This window comes from Euleptes europaea, chromosome 15, assembly GCF_029931775.1.
Source record: "Euleptes europaea isolate rEulEur1 chromosome 15, rEulEur1.hap1, whole genome shotgun sequence".
NCBI classification, from domain to species: domain Eukaryota; kingdom Metazoa; phylum Chordata; class Lepidosauria; order Squamata; family Sphaerodactylidae; genus Euleptes; species Euleptes europaea.
Window position 1 is genome coordinate 17,372,917 of NC_079326.1, and position 24,266 is coordinate 17,397,182.

Here is a 24,266-nt window from a genome sequence, read left to right on the forward strand (position 1 = left end):
TTAACTAGGATAAGGTTTTATATTTTTGGCTTGTTTGATTTTATTGTTTCGGTTGTGAGCTGCCTTGAGTAGGGTCTTTGAGGGAGCATGCATTCTCTAAATAAACATAAGGTATAATCTAGTGTGATTTGAAATATTTTTAACTGCTGTTTATTATAAAATTATAAATCTATAAATAAATCTAAATGTGTTTTTTTAAGTTTTAAGGGGTCTTTTGTTTTGCATTCCTAAATGGGTAGTATAAAATAGCACAACTTCAGTCCTATCAATATTCCACATTTTACTTTAATTATATGAAGACTGTTTTTTGTCTTGAACAAGGGTACTTCAGTCCCTAAGAAGAAAAAAGATTCCTTGCTGTTCTTTCCTATGAAGTATTATTTAATTAGGATTCCAGAACATGCTATTTTTGCACTACTTATCCAATGTTATTTGTAAGTAGCTCAAGCTAAAAGCTTTTTTACCACATCCTGTGATATGCTGCAGTGCCATTTGATCTTCGGTGTGGCATGCAGGGCCAAGATTTCCCACATTCTGTATTTAGAGGGTTCCTGCCTTGGCAACAGAAAGGACATCATTTCAGAGGAAAAGATACCCAGCAGGACCCGGAGATCTGCTCTACATTCAAAAACAGAGACTGCTTCCTGCCCTTTGAAAGGAAAATGGTATTAGGTAGAAGTAGTGGCAGAATAGGTGCCAGTACTACACTGTTACCTTAAAACCTCAAACTGGTTCTTGTGGCTGACTGGGCATTATGAGATGTCCATGGAAAAGACAAGTGTAGATTGTGTAAGCCTCTAGAGATCTGGAATCTTAAAGTACCAGTGGCCCACCAAGTGGCTCAGTAAGACACCAGGGTGGTACTCAAAGCAGGATTCCTACCTTCCCTGGCCCAGTGTCTTACAACCTGCAGTGCCGGCCTTGATCAGCACTGCCTCCTAGGCTACATTTTCTTTCCTGGTCAGAGATCAGCTAATTGGACTCAAAGAGCCAATGACAAAGCCCAATAAAGTCTGGACAGCCTTCAGCTAGTGAGGAACTGTCCTTGACTAAGTTTTGCACCTCTACACTGCCCTTCTGTGGACGTTGCACTAGTCACTCAAACCCCTTATCTGAAAACATTTCTCAGCCCTGCTTTTTACCTTTGACCCCACACCTACAACTTTTCAGATTCCCAACACATTCCCATGGAATGGTTCCAAAACCAATCTGACTTTTAAGACCAGATTATGACCATACAAATGGGCACTGATCTTTTATGGAAAAAAGATACTAGACTTTTTCTTTGTCTGGGTAAATTAAAGAAGTCTGCTACAAAATCTTAATACTCAAAGCCCATCATAACAACAGAGATATCTTTGTTCAGAAGGGCAATTGGTCATCAGGGAAATTGTTAGATAGAACTAATGATTAATTTCTTTTAAACTGGAATTTTTGCACACCATTTTTATCCTTCTGTTCATCAGAAAGGAAACAATTGCTAATTAATTGTACATGATTGTTCTGGCCAATTAACAAAAGATGCATCGTTGAAGTGCCAAAAAAATTCCTGCTAGATATTTGAAAATTAATTATGCATAGTAACAGCACAAAAGATTAATCCACTGATTAAGATCCTACAGGAAAAGTTGTGGAAGCCACCTCTATGAACATAAACGTACCACATAGGAACTGGCTTGAGTGGTTTCCTTGTAGCTGGTATGGCTAATGATAAAGTGCAGTGGTATCACGTCATGTTTCCCGATCCAGTTCAACATTAGCAGCCACACCCCTGCTCTGTGCCATCAGGACTTTCGCAATTTACAGTCAGCACCAGAATATTGTTACACAGATAGAACAATACACATACGTTTCTCTGAATTCCCTGCTTTCGTTTAAAAAAGTAAGTCACTAGCCCCTTTTGTTACCACTTCCCCTTATCTATCTGCAAGGGAAGAGGCTAGAGACTTACTTTAAAAAATGAAAGCTGGCTATTCAAGGAACCTGTTACACTGTTACAACGGTATATTGATTAGGGGTGTGTATTCGACTAAAGCCAAAATGAAAAAAACCTTTGCAGTATTTTTTTTTTGGGGGGGGGGGTTAATTGGTAAAAAAAATGGCCACAAAGGGAGCCAAAAAAGTGGATCCCAAACAATGCTTATTTATTTATTTATTTTTGCCTTATTCAGGGCCACTTTGGCCCTGCTGTCATTTTTCCCGAGCACAGAAGCTTGCCTTATACCAGAACTTGCTCTGCCCATCCTTTAATGGAAAATACCTCTAAAATAGGAGGTGGAAAGGGAAATAGCTTTCACCCATTCTACCTACTATGAATCACTGAGGATGTCTGCATAGCCAGAAGGACAAGAGTCAGGTCTGCTTGTCAAAACTTGGTCTCACTTCTCAATCTGTCACAATATCCAAGTCCCACAGACATCTAGAACAGCGATGGTGGAGAACTTGTACTAAATCTGATAGAGCTCATTGTAAGACCTATGAAGTGGTGATGACAGCAATGAAAGGTTACTCTCTACTACCGGTATTATAGCATCAGCTAGTTCACATTCACCCAAATTGTTCAAGGTAGCTCAGCATTTGTGCTGCCGAAAACTGAGCCTCTAATGTGCCAGAAACAAACTATTAGTTGTGATACTTTTGCCAAGTTTTTTGCTGATAAGACTATAAAGAATACATTCTGATCTGTATGTCAGTTATAACATAGGCACACTGGTGAAAGGCCTAATACACTGCCTGGGCTACTTATGGATCATTTGGGCCCAGTTTCCATGATGGATGTGGACAAGATCCTAGGATCTGTGAAGGCCACTACTTGTACCCTGGATCCTTGCCCATCCTTGCTGCTAAAATCACGTACCACATCAACAAACTCTTAGTATCTATTATAAATCAGTCATTAACTCATGGTACCTTCCCTCGGCCACTCAAAGAGGAAGTTATTCAGCCGCTACATAAGAAACCATCCCTACAGAAAAACGATGTGGCCAATTATCACCTAGTCTCTAATCTACCCTTTCTGGGCAAAGTGATTGAGAGAACAGTAGAGAACCAACTCCAAGTCTTCTTGGATAACTCATCTGCTCCAGGTTTCAGGCTAGGCTATGGGACAGAGACGGCTCGTCTAGCTTTACTTGATGACCTCCATCTGAGTGTAGACAAAGGCCAAGCCACTGTGTTGTTCTTATTGAATTTATCTGCAGCCTTTGATACAGTAGATCATGCCATCTTGTTGAGGCACCTGGAGGCAGAAGTAGGTATCAGGGGATGTGCATTGAACTGGTTCAAATCATTCCTCATGGACTGGACTCAAAGGGTTGCTATGGGAAACCAGTTGTCATCAGTGTGGGACCTATCCTGTGGAGTTTCACAGGGCGCTATTCCAAAAGACAAACATTTTCGTATTTATGTCATGATATACTCGACTGCCCTCCATATGTGGAACCTAGGGCTAAATTCCTTGCCGGGTTGGTTTCTGATTTAAATATTAACTCTAGTGTATAGAAATTAATATTTTTGTTAACAGGCTCTGATGGGTTTGTTTCCTATAAGACCTCCCTGTTTGCCTTGTCAGCAAAGAAAATAAGGTCCAACATAGCTGCTAAGAGTCAGTCTTGTGAGCTGATTTTAAATGGTTGATAGCTAAAAATTGCAATGAAATCCCGGCAAATCAATAAGAGCTAACATTATTTTGCATTCTAATAATTTAGCTAACATAGTTTTGCATTTTACTAATTCAGAATATTTTTCTGCTTTATGATGTATATTTCTAACTATTAGAGGTTATTGTTGACATGTTTGTAATGGCCTATGGCTACATGCAAATAAAATTCATTCACAGGGCGCAGTTCCATCCTCCATGCTTTTAAATATCTATGTAAAGCTCTTAGGACAAATCATTCATAGTTTGGGGGGGGGGTTGGTTGGTTGTCATCAATATGCTGACGATTCTCAGCTCTATATACCCTTATCCAAATTGCCTAATGATGCAGTAAAGATCCTGAATCGCTTCCTGGCTGCAGTGGTTAACTGGCTAAAGGTGAACAAATTGAAACTAAACCCTGAAAATACAGAAGTAATCCTGGTTGGGAAGGCAGAGGTCTTGAAGGATATTGTTCTCCCCACTTCTGACTGAGTCAGCAAGGATCAGTTGAACTCCATTAAAAGCCTTGGGGTCATACTGGATCCCCCTTTATTACTGGAGACGTTTTTTTCTTCATCTTTTCTTTAATTTCCTTAAAAAACAGGGGGGAAAGATTTTTTAAAAAAAGATATACACAAAGACAAAAATATAACAGTGGTGGCAGATCTGCACATAAGTTTCTATAAATGGTTTCCAAACAAGTCCATGCATAATTGCTGTCTATATGCCATGCATCCAAATATTGATAGAGTTCTAAGGTTTTCAGTCCACTGATTTACCGGAGATGGGGTTTTATCTTCCAGTGTTGTAACATGAGTCTTGATGCAAAAGCAGACAATGGCAAACCACCTCTGCACGTCTCCTGCTTTGAAAACCCTGTGGGGTCACCATAAGTCAGTTGTGACTTGATGTCAAAATACACAAGAATGAACAGTCTGCATTTGCTAGAATACTGAAGTAGACTCAGGAAATCAGTTTCATACCTCTGTCCATATATTGCAGTGCTATACAGTTCAGGTTGTAAAGGGTTCCATTCTTTTGGCACTGAGGATTGAAAGACACTTCGCACAATTAAAAAATATGATCATAATGTATAAAAATCTGTCCAGTGGAGTAGCTATATGAATCATATTAGAGTAGATCTTAACCATCTATGAACATAAGAAACTTGCAGAGCCGGTTCTTCCTCCCATTTCCTCTACTGGGCAGTCCCCTCTAGCCCTCCTGTACAATGTGGCATGGGGGCTACAGTTGAGATGGGGAAACTGCATGAAATTTTGTACTAGAAGAGAACTTGCTCCACTAGGAGGGAGAGCAATTTTACCCAGTTCTTCCTCCCTACCCACCCACCGTATGCCATGTGACACTTTTTCTATAAGAGCCCCCCACCCCCAAGCCGTAACACCAGCTTTTCAGTGAGAGCCAGCGTGGTGTAGTGGTTAATGGGACTGACTGGGACTTGGGAAACCACTCCTGCCATGGAAGCTTGCTGGGTCACTGGCAGACTTCAAGCAAGGAGCTGAACACTTGTCAGGAATGCTTTAGGCGATCCTGCATTGAACGGGGTTGGACTAGATGGCCTGTATGACCCCTTCCAAATCTATGATTATATGTGACCTTGGGCTAGTCACACACTCTCAGCCCTGACCCTGGCTAGTATTTGGATGGGAGACCTACAAGGAATACCAGGGTCAATCACCTCTGAATGTCTCTTGCCTTGAAAACCCTACAGGGTCGGCATAAGTCAGCTGTGATTTGACGGCAAAAAAAAAAAGATGGGGAACTGTGTAATGTGACAGAGTTTAAAACTTAGCCTCTCCAAAACTGAATGTCCCAGCAAACAAAAACAAAGCTATATACAAAATGTTGACTTACTTCAAAGTATACAGTCAATAAGCAATGTAGATGTAATTGATTATTTCATGAGAGCTTTACAAATATTTTAGGGAGAAAATAATTTTGGTAGCAGCAGTTGTAACAGATTGTGCAACTGAGAGCCAAAGAGGCAGTTCATATACCAAACAGAGATTTGGTAAGTGGTAGGAAGTGAAAGTTTGGGACTTGTGCCCCCTATTAGAGAGAGTGTAAAGTAGAATATACTCCATTCATGCAAATCATAAGCTTCCCAAAAAAATGACCACCACATGATATGGTGTACAAAATAAAGTCTGCATGCCAGGTCTTGTCATAGATTAGCCTAAATTGTTAACAATTTGCAGGTAAGAGTTTCAGGCACTGACATTCTGATAGTTTCTCATATCTCTTAAGGCATGTAAGGGCTGCTTGCACATCATTAAAAGCCTGCCAAAAACAACAACCATTAGACGGTAGTGCTAAACTATTGACATAAGGAGCGATATTTAACAGCTCTCCGGAAATGGATGTTCTGGAGACTCATGATGAACAAATCTCGCCTACGAGTAAGCTAAAATAGGGTTCTTTGGTTATGTTCTGAGCGAGAAAAAGAACAAGGAAGTGGTAGGCCCACTGCAGGGAGAGGAAAGTGAAATTTTAACAGATGGAGAGAGGGCAGAACTGCTCAATTTCTTCTTTGCCTGTCTTCTCTTGCAAGGGAAATGGTGCTCAACCTGGCAAAAAGAACATGGTGAGGGGATTTGCACCCTAGGATAGGCATAGGGGTGGTACATAGAAACCTAGTTTCTTTAAATGAAATTAAATCATCAGGGTCAGATGAATTGCATCCAAGGGTACTAAAGGTACTTACTGGTGTAATTTCTGAGTCTCTGCCCATTATTTTTGAGAATTCTTGGAAAACAGGTGAGGTGCCAGAAGATTGGAGGCAAGCAAATGTCCGCAGGGAGTTGGACCCTTGAGGTCCCCTCCAGCTCTGTGTTTCTTTGGTTCTACAGCAAACTATCATTTTCAAGATGACTGAGAACAAATTCTCTTCCATGGTAATCCTGGTGAAGGCTTTGGCCATTCAGAAGTTTATTAAACCATGCATCAACCCTACCCTTAATTATTGTATAGTAGTGGTATCATGTTGCATTTTTCTAGATGACATTTAAAATCCATTCTCAGAAAACACATTTCTACTATTTGATCAATATGTGCAATTTCTGGGAAATGGAGCAGCACTATCACAACACACTAGAACCATATGACTGTTCTTCATATTTTAATTATTTTATTTTGAAGCTGTGGTAAGCAGGAAAACAAAACCTCCTCTAAATTACCTGATTACTGGAGGGGACTATCATGTTAGCAAGAGCTTTTAATCATATCAGATTTCATATTGCACTACAAAAGGAAAAATGCATGGCAATATTTTGTCAAGCATTTAAGTCAACTTTGGAAAGTAGATACATTCCATCAATCTATGTGAAAATTGCTTCCTTCTCCCTGCCTCCATTCCTACCACACACAATCTGGTAAATGTTTTGCTGCTCTAGCCAGGCATAGTCAATATGAGCCAAATGTCTTCCGTATTGTTTACATATCCTGTTACTGAGCAGAGACCAAATTCCCATGCAAGGCATGGGTATTCTCACTTTACTGTGAGGCAACTCTACTAGAAACCATATCGTGGATTGGGTAGAACACCCACCAATTCCCCTCAAATTCTATGTCCTATCCAATGTTCTCAGCAACACTTCCTGCAGCTAACAGGAATACTGTTAGAAAGTGTCTATAAAAATGCAAAATATGCCCAAGTTTATGCAAGCACAGAAACATTCCAGGTCTGATTATGTCATATATATTCAAATGCAAACATATATTCAGAACAAACATCACACTATCAAATGAGAAATAGAAAGGCATGCAAAACCAGTCTAGAGAATGATGCATGTACACAAGTAGACAACTTATACAACTTTGCTAGAGTGGTCTCTTGTTCACAGACTTCAAGCGAAGGTTGGTTGTGAAATGCCTAAATGCCAGTCTTGAATATCTTTTAAATAAACGGTTAGCAGAAAATAAAAGGATTCAATATAAAACCAAATACTCCACAATCACAAGCATTTCATGTGATTTTTAAAGCACCCCCGCACACACAAAAACGCACAAAGAGCAAAGTGAAAAGACTTGCTTAAAAGATTATCAGATATTCCCAGACTAAAGTAAAGCTTATTTTTAAGACGAACCTTACCATGTAGTTCTGAGGGTGACCATACTTGGTACCTCCTTATCCTGCCTGTTAGGTAGTTTAGGCTGAGAGATGGTGACTGGCCCAGCGTCACCATTTCAATCTACCTCTCTCGCTTACCACTCTGTCAAGGTAACCCTACCTCAGATGACAAATGAACTGATGCATATAAAAATTTTCAAAATGTAAATAATCTAGCACTAGATAGGAAATTTCTCCATGAATGGGTGGCTATTTGACAATTTGGAAATCTGATCAAATTTCAAGAGATGATTTCATCCTGGATTGGCTAGTCTTGCATACTATTGGAAAAGACAGTACAGATTTGGGAGGTATTCCATTTTATCTCACAGGAGGTCACTCAAGTCACCCAATAGAACAAAAACTACTCAGTGGGAGAGTACTTATGTTACTTAAGTAGAGGTGGGCAGAGCCTTGAAATAAATTTGCAGTGATGCCATCATTTTGAAATCTTCTTGTGAGTCAGACATCAGCGCTCCATGCTGTTTAAAATACTTGCAGATCTATAAGACAGCAGTATCATTACAAATCCATCAAATGTTACACTGTTTGCCATGCCTGTCAACAACAAAAAAATGGGCACTGAAGGCACCTTTTAGATCTTCATATTCTGTGCCAAAGAGAATCCGCATTGAGCTTCACAGCTTTACTTCCATTCTTAGTTTTGGCAATATTTAGTTCTTAAGAGTTTACTGTGGATATAACCACTGTAGGTGCAAAATAGGGCAACATTTCTCTTTGCGTGTATATGGTATATGTCATCTCAATACTTTTATACTGGGCAATAGAAATATTAGTTCAAAGTATAGGTGATGAATATTCTACTTTGTTCTCAACACAAATATTAAATACTGTTTAATAGGAAGCATATCTAGTGATACTGTAGTTTACAGTTGCATGTTAAAATATTCAGAATTGACAGATTTTTAACAAAGGAAAGGCTCAGTAGAGCCACAAATATGGCACAATTTTTATTTTATAATAAAATTCCAGAATACACTTATGTTTTCAAACGTATAGAATATTCCTTAACAGTTTTGCAATATCTGATGAGATTTGTTTCAGTACCATTAGGCACTCATACAGTGTATCAATCACAAATGTAAAAAATGTATAAAGCTGAAATTTCACTATACCTACTGTGTCAGTGCAGATCAAATCAAAATCCTTGATCTTTGCAGGTATCATGACTTAATGTGTTTAAGAAGTTTAGAAACCATGATCAATTTTCATTCAGTCAATATGTTTCTGAGAAAAGCCTCAGGGAGGCAGAGCTTTTAACAACAGCTAAATTAATGTAACATTCTGATTGTTCAAAACAGCTTTTATCATACAGTAGTCAAATATTTCACCTCTGTATGCAACATGATTTGTAAAACATCCTTTCAGTTTGTATCTACTTCTTGCAGTACTGATCCCCCATTTCATTCTTTCAGGTTATGTTCTATTACACCTGTTAAATATGTTGAAGTTCCCATGAAATGATTCACAAGTAATCTATTCTCTCTATAGATGAACGAGAGTTAGTAAAATCTTAGGCCTAGTTTTCATTCATTGAACTGATTTAAATCGTTCTCCTATTTGAAACTGTATTTTTTCCAAAGTAAGCATGCATATATAGGATGCTATAAACAAATCCTAGAGGTTTTGTCCATTATCCACATGACTTTTGCACTGCCAAATTCTCTGTGATAAGGAACATATATTTTTTTAAAGATTGGCTGCACATACAAGAAAATGAAAATTTCACTTATCCGAAGGTTAACAGTTGCAATTATATACACCCTTATTTTGAAGCAAGTCTCACTGAAGTCAGACTTCCAAGTAAAAATACATTGCATCATGATGTGTTCAGAATATTCCAGAAGCGGGAAGTGGTAGTTACTGGAAGAAATTTTGTTCCATCATGAGAAGAAAAATATCCAAGCTGTATGGTTACTAGAGTCATAAAATAATATGTAGATTCATTACTTTGCAGTTGGAAAACTGAAGAGTTTCAGGATGGCAACCCGTGGAAGCTACTGCTAAGCCTTGCTAGCCCTCAGTGGAATAGGAAACCAACAGCAATAAATACATTAGTGTCATTTATAAATGTTTTACCTTAGAAATCAATAATTTATTTATGAATTTATTCTTTTACATTGAAAAATAGTCTTTGTCTACCTATCAAACATGCTGAATTATGATTAATATTTAACAAAAAAAGTTCTAACATGTTTGTATAAACTCAGATTTTAACCCAGGTGATTTAAGAAAAATAACTGTATCTGATTTTTTTTAATCTGATGTTTTATTTTGATGTACACCTTGGAAACATGATTCTCGATTAATCAAAGCCTTAATGTCCCAAGACCTTTTCTACTTCTAAGTGATTTGATGGCAACTGGGTAGGCAGGAGCAACATCTATTCCCCCTACATCTCCTGCCATTTATCATCTTACCAGACATCACAGCACTCTGAACCTAGAGGAGCAAATCTGTGACACAAGACCAACTATTCAAAAGCTGTATTTACTTCATCATCAACAGAAAAGTATATTGAATGAAAATTATCCTTATAAAAAGTGTATTTGATAGTGTACGCAGATGAATAGGGAACCCAAATAAATATCCAGGTGAACACACACAAGCATCGTGGGCATATTAGAATCACAGCGCATGTACCACTTTCATCCCTTAGAAATAACAGAATGAAGAAAGCTTTGAGACCTTCCCAATCAAGCAATGAGACTGAAAGGCCTCACACAAACATTAAAAAGAATTTTTGTGCCTTTATTGGAATGGTGAAATACACCAATTTTGATAATTGGAATATTTGGTTTAATTAGAAATGACACTACAGAACTGCAATACTGGTCCAACAGTCTTGTCTTTACTTTTTTTTTTTTTCAAAGCAAGAAATAGAATGAAAATGCACCGAGTAATCAGAAAGCACTAGCAGGCATCGGTTAATCCAAGATTCTAGCTCCTTAGTTCCAAAAGCCAAGTTGCACTGTGTGGAACCCACATTTAAGATTGGTCATAATTTGAAATTACTAAAGTCACATGATTAAGCTTCATGTGGGCATTACTTTTTTTTTTTTTAATTTACCTCAGGTTGGTCACTGGTATGTTTCTTGTCAAATATTACATTTCTTTCACTGATATTTTTCTCAACGTATAAAAAAGTATGAAATATAAACAAGCTCTCGCATTGTACACGTGTAAGAGTACAATCGAAGAATTATAGAGCTGACTATCTACACACCGTCAAATCCCATCAAATCTTGGATACTCCATTAATATACAAAATATCAGGCCACAGAAAGAACAAAAACCCACTTCTTTTGTTTCATTACGCACAGGTTCAAATATTCAATCTAAAGAAAAAAAACACTTTGAATCATTTTGGCTTCCCACTACATCTGCATGTTGAGACACTTATTAAAATATTCCTGTTTAATTGAGTTTGGTCTTTTTTTTTCTTATTTTCAAGTCATGTTTTGTTATCTTAATACCGGCCATCCAGACAAACAAGTATTGAGAAAGACCCTCCATCTCTCTGCCTCCCTAGATCCAACTCTTCAAAAGTCAGATTTAAGACATAACTCCAAACACTGGGTTGTGACGACAGATGCTAGGACCAATTTCTTCATAATCTTTTTTGGTGTGGCATACTTGGTAGAACTCAGGCTGGAAAAAAAAGATGAAAGGGAAAGTCAAAGATACAACTTTTTTTTAAAGGATAAACCTATCTCACATTAGGAAAATAGACAAATTCCACATTGCTAACAGAAAGGCTGCTGAAGTTCTTGCTTGAAGCAAGGTATTCCTAATGTCTGCCTTAAATATGAAGCTCCAGAGTCTTCTCTGGATCATATTGTATATCTGATACATTCCCATTCCCTCCACCTTAACAAATCCTACTTCCCACTCAAATGATAGAAAGCAATCACAGGACTTTTGCTTTGCTACCTCCCTTCTCCCTCCTCCTACTTTGCTTTGGACTGTATTTCAGCACTCCCAATGTGCATCCTTGGAGATATAATCCCCAGGGTACCAGAAACCTCTGTGTCAGAGACCCTGAAGTGCACATTTTGCAAGATGCACTGTGGATCCTGTCAAACTACCACTACAGAGTATTGGAGGGGGGAGGGCACCAGCTTGCTGTAACCACAAGGTAAGTGGTGATAGATTATGATGGGTAGCCATGTTAGTAGTAGAAAGAATCATAGAATCATAGAGTTTGAAGGGACCACCAGGGTCATCTAGTCCAACCCCCTGCATAATGCAGGAAATTCACAACCACCTCTCCCCACACCCTCAGTGACCCCCACTACATGCCCAGAAGATGACCAAGATGCATTCCCTCTCATCATCTACTTAAGGTTATAGAATCAGCATTGCTGACAGATGACCATCTAACCTCTTCTTAAAAACCTCCAGTAGGAGTCCAGTAGCACCCTAAAGACTAACAAAATTTGTGGCAGGGTAAGTGGTGGTAAAGTATGGCTGGGAGTAGTAGGGGATGGGGTGTTTCAGGAGTTGAAAAGATTGGAAAGCTCTTTGGAAAAACAAGTTTTTCCCCCCATTGAAACAACTAATTTATTTGGAAACTGATGAGCTTTTTTCAGAGTCAGACTGCAGAGTTCACCCATTTCTAACTCTAAAACATCAAACAGATTTGTGCTTTGCTTTATCTGATGAAAAACAGTAGCAACCCATAATATACAAATTAGAATATTTCCAGTTATATGTAAAACTATAACAGTAATTGAGAAAAATATTTCATTAGCTCTCCCCTGCCCATGCAAAGTGTTGACATTTCTAGAGTCAAAGTTAAACACTCACAGGTTCTACACATTTATAAAGTTAAATGTATTTATAAAGATTCTATAAAAGCACTCAGAGAAAAATGAAAGCACTTTTTACATTGCCACTGGATACCAAAAACATTAACATAATTATGGAAACAATAGCAGGGAGATCTGGATGGCCCAGGCTAGCCCGATCTCCTCAGATCTTGGAAGCTAAGCAGGGTCAGCCCTGGTTAGTATTTGGATGGGAGACCACCGAGGAATACCAGGGTTGCTGTGCAGAGGAAGGCACTGACAAACCACCTCTGATAGTCTCTTGCCATGAAAACCCCAAAAAGGGGTCGCCATAACTCGGCTGCGACTTGAAGGAACTTCACACACACACACACATAGACAGAACAGCTCCTTGCAGATTTCCTTTCCCTTTGATCAACTTACTGTGGAAGCCAACATTGATCCTCCAAACCAAACTGCGTATCTCTGCATATGATGTGTAATAACTTGTACATCAATAGGTTTGGGCTACGATGGAAAACAAAATCAGTACATAGTTTTGCTTAGTATACATGTCTCTAAATTTTAGGACAACCCATAAGCATATTCTACTAGCTCTAATGCACAAATAAGCATTAAATAACAGGTCCTCAATTTCAAAAATTATGAACGGCACCTTAAAAGCTACATCTAAAAAGGTTCCGATAAAAACATTATGGAACTACCCACTACATTACATCCAACATTGAATTTTTATGCTCCTTCAGAAGAGGCAATTTTAGCTGTATCAGACAATGTCTGCATATTTTAGAAGGCAACATGGTATGACTCATTTAGTATAGAACAGACAATGATGTTATCATCACAAGTAAAAATTCAAAACGTGTCAGACTAAATCTGGGAGAGCCACACTCTGCTATGAAACTCGCTAGGTGACGTTGGGGCAGCAATTCTCTCAGCCTACATTCACAGGGACATTGAGAGGATGAAATAAAGAACAAAGGACAACGTATGCCTCCTTAAATTCGTTGGAGGAAGGGCAGGATTAAAATATACTAAATACATAAAAATGAGCTCAAATTGGCCATTTGTTACCCAGTTCCAATAAATGTTCAAATCTGAACAGGCTTTCAAAATGAGCAAAAATGTGTCCCAGAAGCTCTAGCAAACTAGTTTCCTGGGGATTTTTCTCCTCCCCAAATGAAACTTTACTTTCAGTCCTAAAGAATGTTCAAATATTTGTTCTCCTCCCCCTACCTCCCCACCCCTAAACTGCTAATGCTAGAAAGGTAGTTGGAGGAACCTGAGGAGGTTTCTACAAGGGGGGGAGGGGGAGACTAGATGTTGGGAAACCTGGGAACAGTGGAGGATTAGCAGCTAGAGAAGCACTCCAGTTGGGCTTGTTCCTTCCAGGATGAAGGAGGCAGTTAGTTGAACCCATCACTGGCCTGTTCTGTAGACATCAGTCAATATCAAAACCAAAGTGGAGCCTACTGAGAACATTCAGTAAACAAACAAACAAACAAAAAAGAACTGAAAGTGTGGTGCTGAAATCAGGTGTCACAAAAGAAGGGGAGGTACATTTCGAAAGACTGAATTCTTCAATTAAAAGTATGTACAGCTCAAACTATTTCCTTTCACATTTTTATTCCACCTTTGTAAGCCAAGTTACAACACATTTGAGCTACTGCCTTCATGACACTGAATTCTAAGTTTAAAAGGTAAGTTACAAAGCAAATGTTTTGACAACAATTATCTATTTCTTATTTGTAGGAAAAAAGGAGTAGAAATCTATAGATACATTGATTTTTTTTTTAAAAAAGAGTTCTGCATAGCAGATTTAAATAGGCTCCCCTATTTATGCCTGCCCTGACCTGGATGGCCCAGGATAGCCTGATCCCGTCAGATCTCAGAAGCTAAGCAGGGTCAGCCCTGGTTAGTATTTGGATGGGAGACCACCAAGGAAGTCCAGGGTTGCTGTGCAGAGGAAGGCACTGGCAAACCACCTCTGTTAGTCTCTTGCCATGAAAACCCCAAAAGGGGTCGCCATAAGACGGCTGCGACTTGACGGCACTTCACACACACACATTTATGCCTACACAGGTGTTAGATGAGGTGGTTAGAGATACCGCTCAAAAAATTATGTGTGAAAGAGTTTATTAGTTCAAACTAATAAACAGGTGTCAAACCCAGAGCAACAAAGATGCTGACAGATCAAGTATGGAATGATGCTTTTAATTCACTTCATGTATTCACTGCCTTTCTCCCCATGGGGGACTCAAAGCCGCATAGATCATTCTCCTCTCCTCCATTTTAAAACAACTCTGTAATGTATGTTATGCTGAGTATTAATGGCCCTCAGTCATCCAGAAAGCTTCCATGGAAGAGCAACCATTCGAACCAGTGTCTCCCAGATTCTAGTCCAACACTCTTAACCACTACACCACACTGGAAATTGAAGGGACTGGCTGAAAGACAGAAGGCAACAAGCCTGAGAAAGCAGTAGAGAGGAGCAAACAGAATATTATAATTTCTCAAGATGTTTAGCATCTTTAATAGCTTGCAGTATCTGAAGAGTGTGATGATGATCTTGTTCATTACCACTGCAACCAGTGTAACCACCAACACACAGGTGTGCCCCTTCAACTACAGAAGTGAGACCTTCACCAACAAGTCACAGAGATATAAGAGAATACTCCAGGACCTCATAATGACATCTGCCTCCATTCTAAACAACTAATCCCCACACATCACAGCAATGTATTATCAAAGGAAACCAACCTTCAGTCTGCCACCACTCAGTTCCTCGCTGAGTTTCAGCCTGGCATCAACAGTCCTTTTTAAGTCTCGTTGTAAACGACGACCAAAATCCCTGAACATAGTTGAGCCTCCAGAGAGAACAATATTCTGAATTGAAATTGCACACACAAAGTTATAATCACTGAGGCAGCATGGAAGATTGAGAACTTAAAAACCCCGATGTAATCACTGCACCGTATTTACTCGAAAGGAAGATGACCCTGAATGTATGATGGCCCCCTAGGAAAAAAGCTATACCCCCCAAAATTATTGTTGCATGTAACTGTAACTTATATGCGAATATAAGACAACCCCCTCCTGTTTTTGATGGTATACATGAGGAAATACCTAGTCTTGCATAATGCCAGACTAATTTTTTCCCAGGTTTGCCATTAAATGAAGAGGGCATTGTCTTACATTCACATATGTTACAGTTATGACTAGCAATAATTCTTTTCGTTTTCATCTTCCTTTTGAATAAATACAGTAGTCACGAGAATAAAAAGAAACTGTCATTTGAAGTCATTTGGACTGACGATGCATGGACAGTCCAAATGATCCTAATAATTTACTTCATAAATAGAAATATTTACGTTTGAGAAGGTTTTTATTTTTCAATGAGTATCATGCTGAGAATCCAAATCAGCAAGGCCAGGTTACCAATTATCATGAATGTTTCAGGATCCAAGGTGGACTCCACAAACTCATAAACATAGCGCAGAACAAAATTAATCATCAGTGTCAAACTTTAAAGTGTACAACCATAAGGGCCTAAAGTATCACTTACAGATCGATGCGACCAAAACATGCACAAAGTTCCTCTGGCCTACTGAATGTCATCTCATCATTCTCTACCCTAAAACTTCTAAAATTGTTAAATTCACTTTAATATCTAGTTATGTTTAGATTTTTGCAAAAAATGCATTTAATTCTTTGAAATTCATTGCATATTATACCTGTTCTTTAACAAAAACACCCATTGTTGTGCTTTCAATGAAAAAATATATCCTTAGCAAGTAGAAGCAGATATGCCTAACCCAAATGCACCAGTACAGGGCACACTTTGTCCTAAAGCACCTACAACCATGAATACACATGCACAGAGTAACTTCACTACCTGTACTGACCTTATATAGTGGACGTCTAACATCAATAGGACAGTTCTGAATTACTTCGTCTACTACTTCTGAGATGGGCTGTGTGAAATCTGGGTTGGCAAACTAAAAACAAATAGAGAATGATTAAGCAACAAATTTTAATGCAGGAGTGTTACACACTAACAGTTTGCATTACCATAGCTAATACAGAATGTCAGCCTTTCCTTTGATCTATTAGAGTCAAACAACAGCCTAGAATTCTCTAGAAACAGAAGACAAAAGAGAGCCAATAATGCCAGATAAATGACTGACAGAAGTTAAGCTACAACAAACTTGATAAGAACACCACTCTTCATCCTGTTGTCTTCATCATTTTAGATTATATGACTAGGTTGATACCTGCACACATAGTATATGACTTATACTAACCAGTATTACAACAAGAACCTATTATACCAGATGTTTGAGTAATTGGGAATAGAATTTATAACATATACACATGCCAGGTTGGGTTTGAGCTGTTTGTATCTGTATTCATTAATGTATTTCTGTAAATGTGTGCAGGCTTAAGAAAGGGTTTTAATTAACCACTGATGAAGGCCCCATAGGCCGAAATGCGTTTGGTATGTGGTTACAGTTATCAACCTCAGGATATGCCATTGTGCTATTTTAATGCTTTTAAATAATTTTAAATTTTACATAGAGCTTCTAATAAATTATACTTTCAGTATTTATACATAGACTTATATATATTTTCTTTTCACCCAACCCTGGGTACCCAGCTTTTGTTTTTAGGTTGGGTTTTATTCCCCTCCTTTTTTTCGTCCAGAAGTTAAGCTACTACATACTTGGTAAGAACACCACTCTTCATCCTGTTGTTCTCATTATTTTAGATTATATGACCTTTGGGGCACATTGTATTGCGTGCTTCTTTAACTCTGTACGGTACCATTTATACCAATGATGCTGCACTCTATTATTACTATTTCAAAAAAATGAAAGGGGAGGGGGGAATCAAGGAAAAACCATGCACAGCCCTACGTAGTAAGGGTGTAATTGGCTTATCAGGTAATGAAAAAAGTCAAATGAATGTGTATCTTTCATTATTGTAATGAAAATTAAAAGGAAAAACTAACAATTCATGAATACTCTTAATATATTCATTCTGCCATCTGCTTTAAAGAGTTCGAGCAGAGTTCAGATCAAGGAAGAGAACATGAGATCATGAAGCTGCCAGGGCATTTTTAGTAGTGGCACCTCCCTTGTGGAACGCCTTTTCCTTTGAGGCTCTCCTGGTGCCTACATTGCTTTCTTTTGGGTGACTGGATGAAATGTTTCCATTTACCCAGGCTTTTAAATGAAAAGGTGGATTCTTCTTTAACACTATTTCAGCTGATTTAAAGTGTTTGTTATCTGTTTTTATGGTTTGTGTGTTAATGCTGGGCTGAGCCTTTTTTTTAAAAAATGTGGTCTTTTAATTAATATCTTTTAATGTTTTGTTTTTATTTTGGAAGCCATCTTGAGCAGGTTCCTGAAGAGGCAACCAAAAAAATTTCTAAATAAATAAAACAGGTTTTATTTTTTCCTGAGAGGTCTCTCTTTTCTTGAGGCGAGCTCTCTTAATTCTCTACAAAAAGCCTCTCTTACAGCCAGCACCTCTTTCCCGGAGCTAGTTCTGTTCTCTTTGATGCCATGCATATTTCTGAAGCTTTGCAAAATGCCTAGCTATCAGCTACTGTGTGGATGACCAATGTGAGAGAGTCATTTGCTATTCTTGCTAGCATGTAAGAGTGTTGCTACTTAACAGTCTGAGGTTTTCCTGCATTAACCCAAACCTGTAGTGTTACTAAAACTAACAGAGTACACAGATATGTAATAGTGAGTTTGTCCATCTATAATTACAACACACATACACATAGTTAAAAGTGATTTCCATCAACCATTCCAGAACTTGTTTTCTACCAAACATACCACTACCCTACACATCCCTGCCCCAGGATGTGATGATGCCTGCCAACTTGGAAGGCTTTTAGAGGGGAGTGGACATGTTCATGGAAAGGGGTATTCATGGCTCCTAGTAAAAATGGATTCTAGTCATAATGCATACCTATTCTCTCCAGGATCAGAGGAGCATGCCTATTATCTTAGGTGCTCTGGAACACAGGCAGGACAATGCTGCTGCAGTTGTCTTGTTTGTGGGCTTCCTAGAGGCACCTGGTTGGCTACTGTGTGAACAGACTGCTGGACTTGATGGACCTTGGTCTGATCCAGCATGGCCTTTCTTGTGTTCTTATGTACTCACTGTCTGAATAAGAATGTGTGGTTCTTTTGGTGTGCATGTGTGTGCGTGCACAATTGTGCCCACCACCCTGTGTCAGAATTCCAAAGGTGCCCAAAGTCTGAGGACACCTGTTTTTGGGCAAAGGGCCCAGACCCTCAATTCTAATTGAATTAAAAACAAAGATCCAGCTGTAAAAGTGTTCCTATCTGAACCAATAAGAAAATGAAAACAATGAATGAATGCAACAAAGGAGAAACAGATTTTTTAAACTAAAACACAAACCCCTCAAACTTGCTATATAGATACTGAAAATAGGAATTAAGGTGATTAAGTCATCTAATTGCTTCTTTCCCTTGCCAGCTTGCCTGCTACTGACTTGTACTGAACAGTTCAGTGGCCACCCACACATTTCAGATGCTAAGCACTGAATCACGAAGCTTTATTCAGGATGAAAAATGGCTAGAAGAAATACTGATTCCTACTCTATTTGCTACAAAACCCAGGCTGGTGGTATCCACTCTGAAGCTGGGAAAAATAATTATGCAAAAAACATCGTGTGGATCCAAATAATAAAAAAGAATCAGCAAGAGAGGATTAAATACAAGTAAACCTTTAGGAGGAAAATGCCTTAAGATATGCAAGCCATGTGCTGAAAAACAGAAATTCTTCAGTTGTGTATCTAATGTAATACAATTTAGACAACACAATGTAAAATTTAAAAATGGATTGTATCATTCACGTTAATTATACAAAAGACACTGAAATTTTGTCCCAAACATCAAAAAAGAAGCACTAAGTTTAAATGCAAAGCCACAGGCCAATATTATGAGACCCTAGACTGCCCCGTGGCGCAGAGTGTTAAGCTGCAGTACTGCAGTCAAAAGCTCTGCTCACGACCTGAGTTCGATCCCAACGGAAGTTGGTTTCAGGTAGCCGGCTCAAGGTTGACTCAGCCTTCCATCCTTCCAAGGTCGGTAAAATGAGTACCCAGCTTGCTTGGGGGTAAAGGGAAGATGACTGGGGAAGGCACTGGCAAACCACCCCGCAAACAAAGTCTGCCTTGGAAACGTCGGGATGTGACGTCACCCCATGGGTCAGGAATGACCCAGTGCTTGCACAGGGGACCTTTACCTTTAGACTTGAAAATAAGTTTCACTCCCTTCGTTGCTTCCTAAATGTCTCACCAAGTTCAGCACCAGAGTTTACCTCAGGATGAAAGAAGATCTCTGGCCCTAGAAATCTCTCATAGCCAACATCAATGGTAAATTCTTTCTTGGAGATTGCATTGATTCCAGTATACTGTTTAATCCACTTGGTGCCGTCTGTATCATATTTGTTAAATTCTTTTACTAAATCAGGGCAGACATAACTAAAACGCTCCTGAAAATTAAGTACAGTTAGGATAATTAGTACTCATTGCTAGTACATGCACATTTTTATGTACAATTAAGCAAAAAATAAAATCTTTAAAATTTTGACAGTTTAAGTTGTTTTAAGATTTTTCAGCTGGAAGCTTAACACAGAAGACACATCCCCAATTATACTTAAGCACTGCCACAGTAACATGTGTACAATCGCATACCTTCCGAATTTAGAATCTGTAACAATAGATTTGTTCTTAGGGAAAAAGTAAGGCAGCTAAAAATGCACAAAAACTCAAAGTATTTATGGCTTTAGATTATGCAGAAGCAATTAAGTTGCTTCTTGTAGTACTTCTCAGGGGAAAAGAAATTAGAAAAACGTTGGCAATTTGTTCCTTTTTAAAATTAACACCTTTGTCTCCCCTGGGTAAAACATGATCAAAGTCCATTGAATTGCAACATTTATACTAGCGCCTGTAAATATATGTGATATGAGGCTTTGAGATCTAGTGAAATGGGTATTTTTTACATCAAAGCAACCTATCACTGAAAAATACTCATTTTACTTTAAACACAAACAAACATGCATTGTATTTTTTCTTATCACCTTCACTGCTTTAGCAGTTTCCAATGATTGTTCAGGAGGGATTCCTACTTCTCGTTCTCTTAGCAACTGCTGAATAAAGTAAGTTATATCTCGTCCGGCAATTGGAATGTGTTTGATACAGCTGCCAATCACATAACCTTCAGCCTGGAAGTAAAAGAAAATGCCTTTCATAAACTTCAACAAAAAAAGCCATGGTCTCCAAAGCTGGCACTCACTGAATGAAGAAATACGTGAACATTTACAAGGTGTATAAAACTAGTACAGGCACCATATTGACCTCACTCTTAACTCTATCAGACATTCCCTTTTAATGTGAAGTTCTGTATTTGCAGAATAGAGAAGGGTGAATCATCAACACTCCATAATTTGCACATCAGCAGTTAACTAAAAAATTAGTTCCAGAGAAAGATGTAATGTGAAGAGACAGAGACAGCAAACGCCTTACACTGGCCCACTATTTTATCATCTCATCCTAAATTTAGTTTTTATTTATCTGCAATCCTAACAGACAGTTTAAATTGTGGTCTTTTGGGTGTTTTTTGTAGTTGTTGTTTTATTTATTTAGTTACGTTGTAAACCACTTTGCGTTCTGCAAGGTAGAAAGGCAGCTGATAAATGTTTTAAATAAATAAATAAAACCTTATTTAAAGAAGGTTTAAAAACCAAGCCAATTCCTGTCATCTCCCATAAGGAGTCGTATTTTGGCATTTTCATCTGCTCTTTTCGTTGCTGGTATTTCGAAGTAAGAGTAAACAGAACTTTAAGCCAAGGAATTATGGGAGCCAGCATACTTTAAGGACTGCCTATTCCCATAGGAACCTATCGGTCTACTCCAATCATCTTCAGAGGCCCTGCTTCAGGTGCCCCCATCATCTGAGGCTAGGTGGGTGGCAGCCCTTCCTGGCAATGGCTTTCTCAGTTGTGGTACTAAAACTCTGGAACTCCCTCCCATGGAGATTCGTCAGTCTCCCTCTATCATTGCTTTATGACAGCAGGTAAAGACTTTTTCTTCTGTGTTCCTTCTAACTCTCATTAACCCTCCCATCTGTCTATGTGTTTATAGGCTTGTGTGTGTTAAGTGCGGTCAAGTCGCTTCCGACTCATGGCGACCCTATGAATGAAAGTCCTCCAAAATGTCCTATCTTTGACAGCCTTGCTCAGATCTTGCAAATTGAAGGCTGTGGCTTCCTTTATTGACTCAATCCATCTCTTGTTGGGTCTTCCTCTTTTCCTGCTGCCCTCAACTTTTCCTAGCATGACTGTCTTTTCCAATGACTCTTGCCGTCTCATGACGTGACCAAAATATGATAGCCTCAGTTCAGTCATTTTAGCTTATTTAGTTTATAGGCTTATACACACACATATACATCTATATGTGTGTATAATTTGTATTTTAAAGGCTGTTTCACTATTTGAAATGTTTGCTCTCTTGGGGACCCTGAGTTTGGTGGAAAAGCACAGAAATGTTCTACATGAAATAAAGGAAAAAAGCCAAAGAACATTTTACTCTTAATAATGAGCCACTTCATAGGTATCAGGTAACTGAGAATCACAATCACTAAAGAGACTGTACCATATTAAAAGCAGAAGATATATCCCATGGGCCATTCAAGTTTTTAACTTAAAAATAATTCCAGTAATTCTCTTTGGTGTTGCTATCTGGATAACTGCTATTAACAAGTCCATAGATCGACCATTGCCTCAGTTTCTATGAAAACTGTTAAATGTCCCTCGATGTGTTGCTGGTGTTACCCTTCGCTCTGAGTTTGGCCAAATGTCTCTCAAAGCTAGGGCATGGTTGTTTGCTTTCGCACTACAACTTAAGATGTTTTTTAGCACTGAGGTACTTAGTTTCTCTGAAGCATGACTCATATAGATCCTCGTGGCAAAAAATCTTTGATAAGAAACTGTCACTGATGGGCATCTCATAGGATATGTTATTAGATCTTGGAAAAACAGAAGCTTTCGCTACAATAAAAAAGCATATAAAAGAGATTGATTATGATAGCACATCTTTTCGTGCTTGTCGCATTTGCTCATCTCAGTTTTTTGGAATACCACCACCACGTGGTTTGCCTGCTTATACATACTTTTTGACAATTCCTCACTTCTCTAGAGCCTTCTTTCTAGCTAGATTAAATGCTAACCCTTCAATAGTTATGCAAGGCAGAATTCTGAATTTACCTTACTCAGAAAGGACTTGTCCGTGCTCTTCTAGCTCCACTGACTCATAAGCTAATGTGCTCTTGGAATGCCGTTTCTATGAGGACCTTGGAGCACAATATCTCTCCTCTTTTAATACATAAATTCATTGCCTCTGTGTCTGATATAATGTCTTTTTTATTAAGTGACAGGGACCCCAAGGCTACACTGTAAGTGGCAAAATTTATCTCAGTCCTTATATCCCTCAAACATTAGATTCAAAAATAAGCTGCTCAAGATCAATGGATCAAGGAGCTTCTAAGGGATAAAGGAAAGGAAAACAGAGTATACACTAAGCACAGCATCAGAAGAGGCAACAATATAATGTACAATAATATGATCTGTTAAGCACAACATACCTCCATGTTTGGAACATGTATTATGTGGAGTTACTTGAAAGCTCAGCAGTTCAAATTCTTTTACAAAAAAAACTTCTGAGCAATAGCACAATTAAGACTATTCTGCCACATTTCACTTGAACATAGAAAACATGCCATAAAACTGCAATCACAACTAATATTATCAATTCAGTCAAAACAAGGGACACAAAAGGGGTTGCTTTAACCCATGCAGGGAGTGATAAAGACAGGTAATGAACAACACATTGTAATTGCATGTCTCAGAACAAGGAAATCATTACAAGATATTACAGTTTTCCTACAGCCCATCAACCTGACAGGCAGTGTCAAAGTTATTGGGGGAGTAGGGCTGTATTGTTCCTCTTCTATATCTAGTCTCTGTACATCCTGCAAGATGGCTGAGTTCTAGAGAAGTCAAACCACATGCGTGCTGCATCCACTGCTATCTTTCCCAGTCTCTTCCTCCCATGCCAATGATAAGGTTAAACAAAGAAAAGATTACACAGCCGTGGTAGAAGAAACCAGAGGGGACTTGGCCCACCAAGCTGATCTTCTGCCTAGTACAAAATAGCCTTCCTCTGTTCCAAACATTGGGTGGGGAAGATAAGAAATAGTCTGCCTTCAGCAGGAATTTTCCTTCCACCCTGCATTAATTTCTTTAACGTGCTAACAGCAGCATTACTTCTGTTGAGACAGAGCACATTTTAAAACTGAAGCAAATTTCTGTAAAAGACAAATCTATTTGTTCTCTAGAAATAGCACCATATAGTGTATCAAAATAACTTGAAACATACAAAGTTTTAAATCACAATATAGGCATCTGACATTAATTTTCATAATTATAAAATTTTAAAAGTCAGACCTAAGTGTAGTTTCCATTTTTACATATATTGTTTTTACTGCAGGGTAAAAGCTCACTAGGAATTGAATGAAATACAACCAACTAGACTATCCTTCCGATAGGGGCTATGTTTTAGAAATGGCACAGTTCCAGCTTAACA

The 24,266-nt window shown here is 38.5% G+C and overlaps 1 protein-coding gene across 1 annotated transcript in view; it reads right to left on the bottom strand.

The window, feature by feature from the left end:
- Nucleotides 1-10,520: 10,520 nt before the first annotated feature.
- The window catches only part of ACTR3 (actin related protein 3), a 52,438-nt gene continuing 38,692 nt past the window's right edge, over nt 10,521-24,266 (bottom strand). The window contains exons 7-12 of the mRNA XM_056861285.1: nt 20,705-20,848; nt 19,943-20,116; nt 16,486-16,578; nt 15,341-15,466; nt 13,004-13,087; nt 10,521-11,441 (exon numbers count right to left, since the gene is read on the bottom strand). Coding sequence (XP_056717263.1) covers nt 11,346-11,441; nt 13,004-13,087; nt 15,341-15,466; nt 16,486-16,578; nt 19,943-20,116; nt 20,705-20,848 — 717 coding nt within the window. The 3' untranslated portion in view covers nt 10,521-11,345. The remainder of the gene's footprint in view (nt 11,442-13,003; nt 13,088-15,340; nt 15,467-16,485; nt 16,579-19,942; nt 20,117-20,704; nt 20,849-24,266) is intronic.